The 16,133-nt window shown below is 39.6% G+C and overlaps 2 protein-coding genes across 2 annotated transcripts; one reads left to right on the top strand and one right to left on the bottom strand.

Annotated features, from left to right (window-relative positions):
* Positions 1-1,012: 1,012 nt before the first annotated feature.
* Positions 1,013-15,013, top strand: BCAS2 (BCAS2 pre-mRNA processing factor). Its single transcript, XM_086392000.1, has 7 exons — positions 1,013-1,190; positions 1,297-1,389; positions 4,040-4,110; positions 6,673-6,834; positions 12,952-13,002; positions 13,532-13,612; positions 14,710-15,013. The coding sequence occupies exons 1-7, from the start codon at positions 1,098-1,100 to the stop codon at positions 14,834-14,836; spliced, it is 678 nt and encodes a 225-aa protein (XP_086248126.1). The 5' UTR covers positions 1,013-1,097; the 3' UTR covers positions 14,837-15,013.
* On the bottom strand, positions 9,528-11,218 carry LOC147376111 (peptidyl-prolyl cis-trans isomerase FKBP1A-like). The gene has a single exon (XM_086392005.1). It carries the CDS (start codon positions 11,065-11,067, stop codon positions 10,741-10,743), a length of 327 nt encoding a protein of 108 aa, XP_086248131.1. The 5' UTR covers positions 11,068-11,218; the 3' UTR covers positions 9,528-10,740.
* Positions 15,014-16,133: the final 1,120 nt, after the last annotated feature.

The following is a 16,133-nucleotide window of genomic DNA, read 5'->3' as shown; positions in this document are numbered from 1 at the left end:
TACTTCATTTAAATCGAAAGCTAACACACTTATCTAAAGGTAGGTAAAGGATAAACAGTCCTAAAGTAACCAAGCCTGATAACCGTGGCCAACATTTTCAAGCTCTTGGCGAAGTCCGGGTCTAGATTTGCACACCGGCACAGGGTATACTGCTGCTACATTACTTGGTCTTTCCCTGCTTGGTCGAAGGGAACTAGAAGCCAGGGACCAGAAGAGCATCAGCAATAGCAGGAATGGTTGGAGGCAATGAGAAGAGCTCTTCTTTTTTTTTTTTTTTTTCTCTAATTTTCTCTAATTTTATTTTATTTTTAAACTTTACATAATTGTATTAGTTTTGCCAAATATCAAAATGAATCCGCCACAGGTATCCGAAAGATGTAAAGGCAAAATGACTGGATTTTAGACACGCCCTGAAGGCAAAAATTAAGCCTTTTTAAAACATGGGATTAATGTGCAGTCACCCATCTCGCCCTGGGGCGGGGAGATCAGGTTCATTTCCTTCTGCAGGCCTAAAGCCTCGCAATTTTAACCGCAGACTAGAGCCCACTCCCTGCATTTATTCACTGCAAAGCTTCTCAGGACGCCGAGAACAACGAATAATGGGAATACAGGAAGGAACTGCAAAGGGAAAGAAGTTTAAGGGAAGAAGGTGGAAGGGTAGAGGAGTTAATGCCGAGGTGGGAACCCAGTATCTTTCTCCCCGCCAAATCCTGCAGCCAGTTCCCTCCAAAAATTTTAAAGGATTCCACTTCCAGATACTCGAATCCTGGTCGAAACCGAAAGCCCCAAATCCTCCGCACTTCGCTGCCAGTCGACGACAAAAAAGATGGAGCAAGCGGGGACAGGAAACCGACGCAACGAGGACTCTGGGAAACCACGAAGTGACGTCATATCCGACCAAAACAAAAAATGGCCGAGCAATTTCTAGCGGGCGTGCCCTCTGAATTAACAACTGGGCGTGCACCAAAGCAGATGCACGAGTGACGTCGTTACGTTAGTGTCGGGCGCAGGTGACGTGATTACGTTAGCGTCGGGCACTGGAGTATTGAAGTGAACCTGAGCCCGCGCAGACTTAGAAAACGCCAGTGAACTTAAGGATGGCGGGTACTGGTTTGGTAGCTGGGGAGGTTGTGGTGGATGCGCTGCCGTATTTTGATCAGGGTTATGAAGCGCCTGGTGTTCGCGAAGCGGTAAGTTCGGGATTTTGTGTAACTGGCCCAGCGCTTGCTGGCCCATAGTGCCGGAAGAAGCGCCTAACAATTTGCTGCTCCTACCCTGGCCCCTTCTCGTCCTTAGGCTGCGGCGTTGGTGGAAGAGGAAACTCGCAGATACCGACCTACGAAGAACTATCTAAGCTACCTGACGGCCCCGGATTATTCTGCTTTTGAGGTAAGTGTGATGTTTTGAGCCCAGCGCACAGTGAACCCTTTTGGATCGAGAGCCTTTGCCACTTAAAAGTGAATTGTAAATTCCAGCTAAGTGTTACTTGCTTCACTACTACTTACCCTGTTGTCAGTATTGTCAGTCAGTTGAAAATAGCTGCATAGATAAGCCTCTCCAGAGTTCTGAGACCCACAAGACTTCCTAGAGCTCCGCAGACTGACCTAACAATACAAAAATTAGTGTTACGTCTTTCCAAGATAGGTTTTTTGCGTAAATTCTCAAAGGTATCCTCTTCCTCTAAGTATAAAACAAGTGATCTAGGCTTTTTTTTTAAATACACAAAAGCCTAATTACCTAAGCTTCTGAGCGCCACAGGATTGCGGCCTTTGTTTCAAAGCCTAAATATTTACTGAATGTATGTCGTTGATTGTAGAGACAAATAATATCTAAGTGAACCATATCGAACCGTTTGGATGTTCAGCCTAGAAGTGCAACCAAAATACTGTGGGTGGTAGCTTAGTCGCTAAGTCGTGTCCGGCACTTTGCGACCCCATGGGCTGTATGTAGCCGGCCAGACTTCTCTGTCCATGGGATTCTCTGAGCAAGAATACTGGAGTGGGGTTGCCATTTCCTTCTCCAGGGGATCTTCCCAACCCAGGAATCGAACCTGAGTCTTCTGTACTGCAGGCAGATTCTTTACCAACTGAGCTACAAAGGAAGCCCATCCAAAATACTATTTAGGGTCTTAATTGTTGTTTAGTCGCGTAGGAGTGTCTGAGACCCCATGGACTGCGGCGCACCAAGGCCTCCCTGTCCTTCACTATCTCCCAGAGCTGGCTCAAACTCGTGTCATTGAGTTGGTGAGAAGCGGGCGGCAGAGGATAAGATGGTTGGATAGCATCACCGACTCAAAAAAATAATGGTTAAGTTTTAAGTAGGAGAGAAATGTTCCTACTGGCACGCTTGTTTTCCCATGATTTTTTCTAAATGTTGTTACCCAAATATAGGTGTTAGCACATTAAGAACTAAGGACAGTAATGAGTCCTTATTAGCTTGATTTCTGAAAGTTTCAGATAATTGCATTCAGTCACAAACTTAAATACTTGAGCCAGTTTTATGTTTAGCTCTCTTAGATACAACCTGTGCTTCCTATGTTTATAGTTAGTATACTGATTATTTCTGTCTTCCTATCTTTATAATTAGTATACTGATTATTTAGCGCTTTTTATAGTGGGAGCTAATAGTATACTGTGCTCACTATCTCAGTCCTAAAAAAACTGTGTAAACTATATATGTTTAATATCCCTATTTTTTAGATGGGAAAACTGGAGCTTAGGCTAAGTAATTTGCCCAAGACCTTAAGCACTCCTCAAACTGCCTTTGAAACTGCTCTTTCATTAGTTCATTTAACAACTATTTCTGAAGATTGGTTCTTCACAAATTATTAGAGGACAAGAGTTTACATTCGAGAGTGTGGAGACAGATAAATCAGAAAATATCAAATTGTTGATAAAGCTATACAGAGAAAGAAAGTAATAATATGATGTAGAGTTACTAGGTGATTGCTTCAGATAGTTTGATTGAGGAAGGCCTGTCTAAACTGAGATGAGAATGCTCCATGAACAGGGATCTTTTTCATCTTCTTCACCACTGTATTTTCATCACGTAAAACAGAATATAGGCACTCAAATATTTATCACTGAATGTATGAAGAGCTTCTAAGCCAGTTTAATGAATGCTTAATGTATGCCATTCATGCCTAGAATTTCTTTTATAACTTAGCCCTGTGAGTGCTGCCTCGGGCTTTGAAGAGAGTTAAGTTAAAAGTTCAGGTCTGTCACTTGTCACGAGTTAGGTAAGGGCTCTGATGTTACACAGCTGAGGACAGCTTGTACTGTACATTTGTAGTTTGTTTCTTACCTAATTGTTAATTTTTACTCTGTCACTGTGCATAGGGTTCTATCTAGAATGCCTTAGTCTCTACTGGAAACTAAATAACCATATTTTCTTAGAGTTATGTGAAGCTCAGCAGTAGTCCAGAAAAGGCTTTCTCCAACGAAGACATATTTAATGCAGAACTTTTAAACAGTGAATATGGACTTCTAGAACACCTTTTTAGCTTACTTTTCAGTCTAAATGAAATAGAATGTTGACTAAAACATTGGACCTAAAGAGGTAGAACTATACCACATTTTTTTGAAAATAGTAAGATTGTTAGAGGCTTCTCAGGTGGCTCAGGGGTAAGGAATCCATCTGCCAATGCAGGAGACATGTTCCATCCTTGGGTCGGGAAGATCCCCTAGAGGAAATGGCAACCCACTCCAGTATTCTTGCCTGGAAAATTGTATGGACAGAGAAGACTAGAGGGCTATAGTCCATGGGGTCACAAAAAAGTCAGGCACGACTTAGTGATTAAACAACAAAAACGGCTTTTCTTTGAGGGCCCCTTTCCATATGAAATGGGTGTATGCCTGTGTACTTTTCACATTCTAGAGAGCAGTGACTCCAGAGAAGAGTTGGGGGTGGGGGGTGATCTATTATAATAGGTAGTAGTAAAGTATAAATATTTAAGTAGGTTAGATCCATTGTTTGTTTGGTGGTTTTTAATTTGTTGATATGGTTTGGGAAATAATTCTTTCTTCAATTTATATGTCAGACAGACATAATGAGAAATGAATTTGAAAGATTGGCTGCTCGACAACCAATTGAATTGCTCAGTATGAAACGGTAAGTCCTATTCTTGGTTCAGCTGGGCTCAGATCATTCTTTAATTTTAATTTATTAGTAAAACTTCTGTCAGTTCAGTTCAATTCAGTCTCTCAGTCGTGTCCGACTCTTTGCAACCCATTGACTGCAGCACACCAGGCCTCCCTGTCCGTCACCAGCTCCTGGAGTTTACTCAAACTCAAGTCCATTTTAAGTTGGTGATGCCATCCAACCATCTCATCCTCTTTCGTCCCCATCTCCTCCCACCTTCAATCTTTCCCAGCATCAGGGTCTTTTCCAATGAGTCAGTTCTTCACATAAGGTGGCCTAAATATTGGAGTTTCAGCTTCAGCATCAGTCCTTCCCATGAATATTCAGGATTGATTTCCTTTAGGATGAACTAGTTGGATCTCCTTGCAGTCCAAGGGACTCTCAAGAGTCTTCTCCAACACCACAGTTCAAAAGCATCAATTCTCTGGTGCTCTGCTTTCTTTATAGTCCAACTCTCACATCCATACATGACTACTGGAAAAACCATTGCTTTGACTAGACGGACCTTTGTTGGCAGAGTAATGTCTCTGCTTTTTAATAAGCTGTCTAGGTTTGTCATAACTTTTCTTCCAAGGAGCAAGTGTCTTTTAATTTCATGGCTGCAGTCACCATCTGCAGTAATTTTGGAGCCCCAAAAAATAAAGTCTGTCACTGTTTCCACTGTTTCCCCACTATTTGCCATGAAGTGATGGGACCGGATGCCATGATCTTAGTTTTCTGAATGTTGAGTTTCAATCCAACTTTTTCATTCTCCTCATTCACTTTCATTGAGAAGCTCTTTAGTTCTTTGCTTTCTGCCATAAGTGTGGTGTTATCTGCATATCTGAGGTTATTGATAACTTCTGTAGCCATGTTCAAATGTGGAAAAGGAAAAAAAACTTGTCTGCTTTTGTATTAATACATGTTTTTTCATATAATAGTTACACTCATGGTTTATATAATCTTTTGTTAATGTTCAAAAATGTTCTGTCCACCATCATTAAAATATAAACTCTTTTAAAATCCAATAACAAGAGAATGGAAAATTATAATTAAGTTCATGTTTAAGAACTCCCAAGGACATGTTCCTGATTAGACATGTAGTGCTTCACTCTTACACAGACAGTGTTAGTAAACTCAGAGTGCCTGCATAGTTTGACTTTGGTTCTACTGTCTCCCTTCCCGTACCACTTTACTACAAAACTGTTTCTCCTTCCTCAGGGAAAAAACCCCAAACATTCTTTTGTTACTTTCTCTAAAATGGAGAATTCGGTTGCTTACCATCTGAGGTCCCTTCAGCTCTAAGATAACTCTGAAATGATGAGAATCAATATATAATCTGTCAGAGTGGAGAGGGCCACATGAACAGTGGAGTTATCCTCTCAGTATATGTACAGATTATAAGGGATTTGAGCCTATAGAACCAAAGGACCAGATTTCTTCTTTTCTTGTGCTCCATTTCCTATCTGGCCTGACATGATAAAAGCAGAAAAACTTCCAAGACTCCTTAGTTCTCACATTTCTAGGTGCTTCTGCTCTAAAGGTTTTCACAATAGTAGCTCTTTCATAACAGCATATTTTAAACCCATAAGTAGGTTATAATCCATTAAGCAGTTGATTGTCAAGTTTAGTAAGACATCATAGCACTTTTTTTAAGGAAGATAAAAAATATCAGAATGCATTGCATGTAAAGTTAAGTACTGCTTTGTGAAACTTCCGTTCAGTTATGTGTATTTGTATACTGTGTCACAGTGTAAAATATTTCTTACTGTGGGTTATGACCTGAAGTTCTCAAAATGCTACATTTATGATGCATGTGTAAAGTTTGCTTTAAAAAAAAAAAGAAAATGGTTTATCACTTCTTAGTCCCAGCTGCATGTCCCTCAATTTTTCATAGGAATGATGTGAAGTTTTTACAGTATCTAATAAAAATAACAAAATGGAAATTGAAGGTTAGTTTGTAGCAACTCAGTAATGAGCTGGGTTTTATGAAGAGTGTATGTTGCTGGCTCTATTGGCAGTTTTGAAGGACTGGGTATTATTAAAAATAGAGAAAAGACTGTGAAATGTAAAAATCATTATATACTTTTGCCATCTTTTTCTCTAGGGGGTGTAGATATGTGGGTAGGAGGGTGGATAGATGTAGGTGTGTTTTACAAAATGATAGCATAGTTTTTCATATCCTGATTTTTTCCCTTAATGTATTGCAAACAATTTTAATATTCTAAGTATTCTTTAGTAACATTTAATAGCTAACATAACAGCCCTTTATGTGAATGTATATTGTGGCTTATTGTATCATTTCACATTGAAGTGAACAGTTTTTTGTTACTGTATATCATAATGCTAAATCTTACTTGTAAATTGATTCTTAGGATAAATAGGCTTCTTATTATTGCAAGGTCTACATGTTATCTTCAGTCTTCTGGTTGGCTTTTATTTTTCCAGTCTTCTGTTTTTACAGTGTTCGTAGACCTATGAGGCATTCTGTTGGGAGTAGAGAGAAAGATTTGGAGGAATATGTGGTTTTATTTCATTGTTGTTTAATTTCAGATATGAACTTCCAGCCCCTTCCTCTGGTCAGAAAAATGACATCACTGCATGGCAAGAGTGCGTAAACAATTCTATGGCACAGTTAGAGCATCAGGCAGTTCGAATTGAGAATCTGGAACTAATGTCCCAGCATGGATGCAATGCCTGGAAAGTGTATAATGAGTAAGAAACCTTTTTTTTTTTAACCCATCCCACCTGTTTAAGGGGACCTAAACCTAACACATATATTGTGTAACATTGCAATAGCAAGTTCTGAGGTCTGATTTACAAAACAGCTTGGTAGTAGACTATAATCCTTAATGTGAGGGGTTGCTTATAACAGTCAGCTCTCATTAGTTGCGCTTTCTGCTTTTTAAAGTGGCCTTGAATACTGAATTAGCAAATACTGAACCATTTCATACATGTGTATATATATATACACATCTCATATAGACGATAATCTTACACACTTTATAACAACTCACCCTGACAGGTTCTGTATTTTATTTATTTTATAAAAGAGAAGACAAAGTTGAGAAGTGTTAAGTAGCTTGCCAGAGTTGGAAATTACACTCTCTCCTCTGGTTATCTCTTCATGAGACCTGGAACAAGAAGGTGGAGTATCTCCTTGTTCTGCTTTAGCTGGAAATGTGCATGTCCACAACTCTGATTTTTTTGCTGCTTTTGAGCACATCCACGAATGATCACAGAACTCTGCAACGATTGATTTGGGGGTTACAAATAAATTTGAGTTAATAGGCAAATTCACTTGTACAGAATCTGCAGATAATGAAAATTGATTGTGAATAGAGAATTAACACTAGAAACAAGAGTGCTTCTGAACTCCTGTTTCTTTTCCACATAATTAGCTTTAGGTTTTGCTGTCTATAGTATTTAAAGTTCAGTTTCCAGTTCGTAAAAGTTAGTGGTTAGATGATCTCCATAGCTTCTTTGAGCCCTAAAATCCCACGTTTCTATTAACAGGTTAAGGCCATTGAACCTCATGACTGCATAAAACCGTTTGTTAGAGGATGATTCCTGAAACAGTAAAGCAAAAATCACAAAATGATAAATAGCTTTTCTCAAGTTTTCAGAATCATCATTAAACTTTTGTGGTCACATAAGGATCTGTGGGCAAAATCCAGAATTTAAGAAACTGCAGAGCAAACAATTCAGTTTCTGTTGTGAATGCTGCAAGGCAAATAAAGAACAGTGGAGTTGGGACAATTAAGAAGTTTAAGAGAACAAATCAATCCAAAACAACGTGTATTTCATAAAGTGGGAAAATGTGACTTTTCTTCTCAAGAAGCTTTCTTTATCTAGTTGAGGAGGCAAGATATTCTAGCCCATATAACCAAGTAGTGCACTTTGGTAGTATGGAGGCATGTGCTGCACTGTGCACTGTGGTCTGTAAACTACAGAGATCCAGAGAAGGACGTTAAGGACTAGGTCCATTGTACAAGGAAGAGATGTGAGGGTGGGGATTATTGAAGTACAGTTGAGTTTTGTGTTTGAGATGTACGGCATAGTGATCTGGTATTCTTTCAGATTATCATAGGTGATTACAAGATAATGGGCATAATTCCTCATGCCATACAGTATACCCTTGTTGCTTATCTACTTTACATATAATAGTTTGTATCTGTTACCTATCCCTAATTTGTCCCTCCTCCGCTTCCCTCACCTCTGTTAACCACAAGTTTGTTTTCAATATCTGTGCGTCTGTTTCTGTTTTGAGTGTATATTTTATTTGTATTATTTTTTGAGATTCCATATATAAGTGGTATCATACAGTATTTGTCTCTGACTTATTTCACTAAGCATAGTATTCTCTAGCACCATCCACATTGCTGCATATGGCAATATTTCTTTTTTTGACTGAGTAGTAATTCCATTGTTGATGTATACATATATGCCACCTCCTAAATTCAGTCATCTGTTGATGGGCACTTGGGTTGCGTCCATGTTTTGGCTGTTGTAAATAGTGCTGCTACAAACATTGGGGTGCGTGTGTCTTTTCAAATTACAATTTTCATTTTGTTTTCAGATATATGCCCAGGAGTGGAATTGCTGTATCATATGGTATTAATAGTTCTATTTTTAGTTTTTTGAGGGACCTTCATACTGTTTTCCATAGTAGCTGTACCAGTTTACATTCCCATCAGCAGTGTACAAGGTTTTCAGAAAAGGGTGAAATATGGATGTTTAGAGGAGAGTGAGAACATTCTAGGAATGGAGGAAAACATAGATGTGGGGCGGAGGAGAAAGAGATGCCTCAGATTGAACATTGCTTCCATAATTAAAGCTGTAAAGCTTTAATAATTATTCTTTACTTAAGGTCCAGGCTATTTTTTTCTTTCTTTTTTTTTTTTTTTGAGAAAAGCCAGCATAAAGCACTTTTATTGCAGTCATGTGTGGTGCAGCCGGTGGGGGTCGGCTGCGGGAGTAGATAGCCATGTCTCTCACCAGATCACCACACAGGACAGCACAGAGGGGAGACGGAGCAAGAAGCGCAGGGGGTGGGGGTCGGCTGGGGCAGTAGACAGCGATGTCTCTCACCAGATCACCACACAGGACAGCACAGAGGGGAGAGGGGGCAAGGAGCACAGGGGGTGGGGGTCGGCTGGGGGAGTAGGCAGTGATGTCTCTCACCAGATCACAGGACAGCAAAGAGGGGAGAGGGTCAAGGAGCACAGGGGGTGGGGTTCGGCTGGGGGAGTAGACAGTGATGTCTCTCACCAGATCACCACACAGGACAGCACAGAAGGGAGAGGGGCAAGGAGCGCAGGGGGTGGGGGTCCGCTGGGGGAGTAAGCAGGGATGTCTCTCACCAGATCACCACACAGGACAGCAAAGAGGGGAGAGGGGGCAAGGAGAAGCCAGGAAACTCTGAGATTAGCAGGGGGAGCTGAGCATCAAAAAACAGGAGATGCTGAAGCTGTGATGACCAGCAGCATTTTCTTAAGACAACACTCAAGGATTTGTCATGATGGCTGCACTTTCATGGGTGTTAAGTGTCTGCAAACAGCACCTTCAATTTAACTTTCGATTAAAGTTCTTAAAATTTAGGAAGTAAAGCTTGGATAGCTATGTGATTACAAAAATCTTGGATATTCATTAGAAAAACCACAGGATGGAAATAAAAAACAAAGGCCATGAAGGTATCAGAGGTCTCTACTGGCCCAGGGAACAGACGTCTGCAATGTCCAACATCTCAGTGAAAACAATCAGCTTTCAAAAGGCAGAGGGTCTACGAGGAGGGTGAGGGTGGGGCAGTGGAGGCAAATGCTCTCCCCCTTCCCACTGCAGTTTTGGGTAGGGCTTTCAGTTCAACCCGAGGACATCTCTCAACTTGGAGAATAATTCGACCCTCAAAAGCGCCTCGAATCTGCTATGGCTTTGCAGCACAGCAGCAAGAGTGTTTAATATATAATAGATAAAACTTTTATCCAAAAAAATAAAGATTATTGGACCCCGCCCCCCCACCCCAACACCAATTCCTAGTCTAAAATTAACCCATTACTTGTGCTGGAGAAGGCAGTGGCACCCCACTCCAGTACTCTTGCCTGGAAAATCCCATGGATGGAGGAGCCTGGTAGGCTCCAGTCCATGTGGTCGCTAAGAGTCAGGCACGACTGAGTGACTCCACTTTCACTTTTCACGTTCGTGCATTGGAGAAGGAAATGGCAATCCACTCCAGTATTCTTGCCTGGAGAATCCCAGGGACAGAGGAGTCTAGTGGGCAGCTGTCTATGGGGTCGCACAGAGTCGGACATGACTGAAGCGACTTAGCAGAATACTTAATTGGAAACTTAGATCCAAAGGACTGAAACTCAGTCTTCACCCCAAAACAAAAACAAACTGAGTAATTTGAGGTTTGTGGCATTTGGTTCAGGTCAACACACATACAAGGAGTAAGGGGAAGAGCAAAGCCAGTGACAGAACACATTCAATCTGGGAAGATGTTTATACAGAGTGTAGTGGAACATCAGGAAGAGCTCCATACCAACTCTCTGTGTGTGTCTAGAGGTGGCAGATCCTTCTGTGGCACATCCAAGAATGGGGAGCTCAGGGCCGAGGCCACTCCTGTCATTCCAGTTTTAGAAGTTCCACGTCAAAGATGAGAGTGGCATTTGGTGGGATGATGCTTGGGTGCCCAGTGGCACCATAGGCATAGTCTGGGGAGATAGTCAGCTTGGCTGTCTGACCCATGCTCATCTGGGCAACCCCTTCTTCCCAGCCTTGGATCACCTCCTGCTTGCCCAGCACAAACTTAAAGGGCTTGTTTCTGTCCCGGGAGGAATCGAATTTCTTTCCATCATCAAGCATCCCTGTGTAGTGCACCACGAAGGTCTGGCTCTGCTTCGGGAAGGTATGCCCGTCTACGGAAGAGATGGTCTCCACCTGTGCTCCCATGGCTGTGGTAGTGGTGGACGCTGGGTTGGCCGATGGGCTCCGATACGGGCAGCGTGGACCAAGCAAGGTCCAGGCTATTTAACATGATATTCAAAGCAAAAGTCTAGTCCTCTCTTTGGTGACTATCATAAAATCTGCCTCTGAGCCTTTACTCAGGCTTTACCTCCTCCTGAAATACCTTTTAACTTATCTACCCAAATTCAACTTATTCAAGTTGACTTTAATTATTATTATTAAATTATTATTATTATTAACAGATTAAAGCATGACTTTAATCTGTTTCCTTTTCTTCCCTGATTAAAATTCTGCCTCTGTTACTCTCCCTCTTTTGGGGAACTGTACAGATCACTGTGCGCATCACTTGTTTTCCATTTAATTGCGTAACAGTTTCTAGTGTCGGGCTTTCTTTTGCCTATTATTTTGTCTCCTCCAAACCCAGTGGATGTTTCTCCAGAGGAACTAAACTATGTCTTATCAAAAGTAAATTTTCTTTCTTTGTGATAGGATTCACAGATGTCCAATATACTGGGCAGAAAACTTTTCAGTTTTAAGTAGGTCTTGGTGCAGAACTGCTTTAAAAAAACAGTATTTCATTAATAAGAAGGGAATTCTTTACTTGAAACTGAAGGGAAACCTTCAAGGTCAGCCCCTAATTTTACAAATAAACAGATTTAGCCCTCGTGATATCGAATGACTCATCCAAGGAAGCATAGCTATTAGGGCAGAGCTGAGACTAGACCCCAAGTCTTCTGATTCCCATGGTACGGTGTGGTCAGTTTCAGCGTTCAGAATACTTGAGGAGGGACCTGTGTGTTTAAGAGGGAAGCTAGAAGAAGGAAGAAGACAACAAATACGCTGGGCTTCCAGAAAGAGGTGATTCAAAGGAAAGTTCCCTATTAACGGTCAGAAGTCAGGAATAGAGTACTGAGCTTTATTGTCTTCAGGGTGGAATAATTGTCAAAATGGGATGAGCTGAAAGAAAGCCTGGAGAGGCACCACTGTTTGAAGACCAAATTTCTATAGAATTATAGTTAGTTTTTGAAAATCAGTTGGTAGAGATAGGAGAATTAACTCAGAAGGGAAGCAGGAAATTTGAGCCACAAAAGCCCGGAAATAATACTGAATCTAGAGCAAGAGCATAGCAGAGCCAGTATGGTTGAAATGGACTCTACTGTCTTAAAAGGAAGTTGACAGGGTATGTGAATTATATCTTAGTAAAGCTGTAGTTTAGGAAAAGAGAGAGATTGAACTCTACCCTTGAGTCATTTCTCTAATGATAATTGCAGGGAACTCTGTATAACTCAACTTCTCCCCTCTGCTGGTTAGAGCTGATTTGGACTGGAATCTGAATCTACAGCCTTCCACAACAGTTCTTTTCTTCTCTGTAGTTAGCTGTAGACAGGAGGAGAGAGTGACACACTAAATGTAGGTGAAGAAATAGAGATAAAAGGAGGTGTACTCATGAGTGATGAAATGAGTGTACTCATCAGATATTCCCTCATCTTTTCCATGTAAAGGAAATAACAGTTTAAGACATGATATAAGTCCACGAAATCAGAATTATCAGTAAACAACTTGGGTTCAAGAGTTTATAAGACCTGAATTCACCTCTGAGACTGAATCATGTATGTTACCTTGACCAAGTTACTTAATCTGAATATAGTGTCCTAACCTGTGAAATGGGAATAATGATGTCTACCTCAAAGAACTCTTGTGAGAATTAAGTTAGTATTGTAGAGTGTCTAACATGATGTTTGGCACAGGGAGCTCAAAAAATAATGGCTTATTTTTAGCAGAAAAACTTGGCCTTGTGTCAAGTAGACAGTGTACTTTTAGTTAGCACTATTTGATTTTAATGTACATTAATCTGATTTTCTTTTTTAGAAATCTAGTTCATATGATTGAGCACGCCCAGAAAGAGCTTCAGAAGTTAAGGTAAATTGTTTTTCTTTCTATTTTAGAATGAAGTTTAGGTGAATCCTTAGTAAATACAATAAGAAGGAAAAGGAACCACTGGACTGTGGTCATATGAGAGTAAATAATTGATAATCCACTCTGTCTACCGTTTAGTGTTGGGTTTGCCCTACCTGAGTTGAAAAGAAATAGACCTGAGATCTGAAAACATCTCTCCGGGGTCATTTGCAGTTTGCAAGTTTGCAGTTACTGAAATGATACTTTTAGAAGGAAAAAGTAGTAGAATAATATGTATAATATGATTTATATTAAATTAAAAACACACACACACCCTAATCTCTGTATGCATATACACATACAGGAAAGTATCTGAAAGAATACTCACCAAAAACTGAACAGAAGTTATCAGAGAGAAGGAAAAGCACATGGAAGGAAGGACTATCCATTCTTAAGCAATTAAAGACGTATTAGTTACAGACTTTTCTGTTGATTTTAGTCTTATGTTAGAATGTAGGTGGGTTATATAAATTTTTTTTTTTTTTTTTTTCAGGAAACATATTCAAGACTTAAACTGGCAACGAAAGAACATGCAACTCACAGCTGGATCTAAATTAAGAGAAATGGAGTCAACGTGAGTATCTGTAATTCCATCACCTTTTAAATTGTTTGCCACGTGTTAAGATCAAGATTCAACAATATGATTCAAACACTATTCAAATGGAGTGCCACAAGTATCAAAGAAATGCTTTTCTGGAATCCCAGTCTTCACTGCTTCTGCCTGTTTCTGAAGTATGGGCTTGAAAGGAAGTTAGAGTTACACACAAAAAACTGAACGACTGCCAGTTTATTCTGATTTTAGAGCCCCCTGTTTTCCATCCACTACTACTGTTCTGAATGGAATTCTACCTTTTAAAAGGAAAAAAAGTCTATTTTTAAACTCTTAAAGGAGGGAAATTCCTTACTTTCTTGATCATTTGTGTATGTCTCAGGAGTTTTTCCCCTTTGTTTATATATTTTGTTTTTTAATGTTGTTCTTCATATACTCAAATTTGTACAAATCTCTGAATACAGTCATTTTTTTCATCGTTTCTTTTCTTTTTTGACTTGCTCTTTCCCTGATCTCCCTGCCTCCATCACCCACACCGTTGTCCTTACTCCACCTTCCCCTCACCCATGTTAGCAGTCTGTTACTGCATCTTTCCACACTGTTCTTCAAGCTGATACAATCTTCTGCGTGTCCATGTGTGTTTGTTTCATTTGTCCTAGAGACTTTTTTCTGGGAGAAGGGGAAGATTCTTTGAATCTGTGGAATTCTATCTTAGCAGCTGTAGAAATTTCTTCATCATTTTTAACTATTGCCTTTGCCCTATTTTCTATCCTTTTCTAACTCAATTTAATACTAACTTCAACCACTTTTTCATATCTCTTCAGCTCTTTCTAATTTGTTCTTTTTTTACACTTTTTATTTTGAGATAATTGTAGGTTCACATGCAATTTAAGAAGTAGTGCAGAGAGGTCTTATATACATACCCTTTACTCACTTTCCCCCCTAATTGTGCCTCAGCTTTGAAAATGTAAAGCTAAAAGTGAAGGTTAGTATTATGGTTAAATATATATATACTGGTTAAAAATGTGTGTACTATAAATGTGTATAGTTATGTGTATACTATAAACATCTTGAAGAGAAATTTTGCTTTAGGTAATTTTCCCCTCTGTTTTCTTTTCTAGCTGGGTATCCCTGGTCAGTAAGAATTATGAGATTGAAAGGACTATTGTACAATTAGAAAATGAGCTCTTTCAAATGAAGCAGCAACACGGAGAGGCAAACAAAGAAAACATACGGCAAGACTTCTGAAATAGACTGGCTCGGTGGGTAGAGAGGAAGGTACGCTGGGCTTTCACAGATCGGGCGTCTTAGCTATGAAGAACAGCATCTTTTGGAAACCATCAGTGGTTATATGTTTAGAAACCATAAAATGTGGGTAGTTGTATTCTATTTGTACATTTTAGTAAAATAAAAACTTAAACATGATGGTGGTTTGTTTTGTTTTGTGTTTTTGCTATTTAAAAAGGAACTTTAGATTTCCAAGATTAGTATGGCTTTAGAATAATGTTTTTTTCATAAAATTAATTTTGAGTCACTGGGACCATATTTTGTACCCAAGAGATCTTTACTGAAAGTTATCAACATGTACAAGAAGTTGGAAATTTTGGTTTATTAATATAAGTATTTCAAATCAAGAGGTAGTTCTAAACAAAGTTTTAATTACCAAACAAGACTAAAGAAATACAGTGGCTCCATATATGTTATCTGTGATCATCATCACTGTAAGCAACAGTTACATAAAGCGTGGTATGTGCTGAGCACTGTTGTAAGCACTTTAGGTAGATGAACTAAACTTACATGAGTTAAAAAAAAAAATGGATCCTCACAAAAGCCTATGGAATTACATATTCTTCTTATATACAAACTGACAGGTTCTGATGAAGTAATTTGCTGAAGTTTTTTTTAGCTAGAAAGTGTCATCAAATTTTTGAATCCAGTAGTTAGCACCATGGGTGTGTTCTTATCCCTCTACTTGTAAAGAATTAAATTATAAAAGATTCCTAACCAATTCAGAAAAAATATTTGCAACATATCAAAGGATACATAGTCTTCCTGTACAAATCACTTTTACAAATCACTGAGATGAACTCCCACCAGAAAAAAGTTAAAAGATGTTTAGCATTAAAACCTAGAACTTTGTCAAACCTATTATATTAATAGTGCTTTTTGTTGTTCAGTCACTAAGTCACATCCAACTCTTTGTGACCTCATAGACTAGCACACCAGGCTTCCCTGTCCTTTACCATCTCCTGGAATTTTCTCAAAATCATGTTCATTGAGTCAGTGATCCCATCCAACTGTCTCCTCTGCTGCTGCCCTCTTCTCCTGTCCTCAATCTTCCCCAACATCAGGGTCTTTTCCAGTGAGTCACCTGTTTGCATCAGGTGGCCAAAGTATTGGGAGCTTCAGCATCAGTCCTTCCAATGAATATTCAGGGTTGATTTCCTTTAGGATTGACTGGTTTGATCTTGCTGTCCAAGGGACTCTCAAGAATCTCCAGCACCACAATTCAAAAGCATCAATTTCTTCGGACTTGGCCTTCTTT

This window comes from Bos grunniens, chromosome 3 (genome assembly GCF_055505025.1).
Source record: "Bos grunniens cultivar Pamir isolate PY7600 chromosome 3, Bosgru_T2T1.0, whole genome shotgun sequence".
Lineage (NCBI taxonomy): Eukaryota > Metazoa > Chordata > Mammalia > Artiodactyla > Bovidae > Bos > Bos grunniens.
Note: the sequence above shows the minus strand (reverse complement) of the source record. Positions and strands in the feature narration are given on the sequence as shown.

Coding starts and splice junctions, on each gene's coding strand:
- BCAS2 (XM_086392000.1), top strand. CDS start 1,098: ATGGCGGGTACTGGTTTGGTAGCTGGGGAGGTTGTGGTGGATGCGCTG. Junction 1,390..4,039: donor CGGATTATTCTGCTTTTGAG/GTAAGTGTGATG, acceptor TTTATATGTCAG/ACAGACATAATGAGAAATGA. Junction 13,613..14,709: donor TTAAGAGAAATGGAGTCAAC/GTGAGTATCTGT, acceptor TTTCTTTTCTAG/CTGGGTATCCCTGGTCAGTA.
- LOC147376111 (XM_086392005.1), bottom strand. CDS start 11,067: ATGGGAGCACAGGTGGAGACCATCTCTTCCGTAGACGGGCATACCTTC.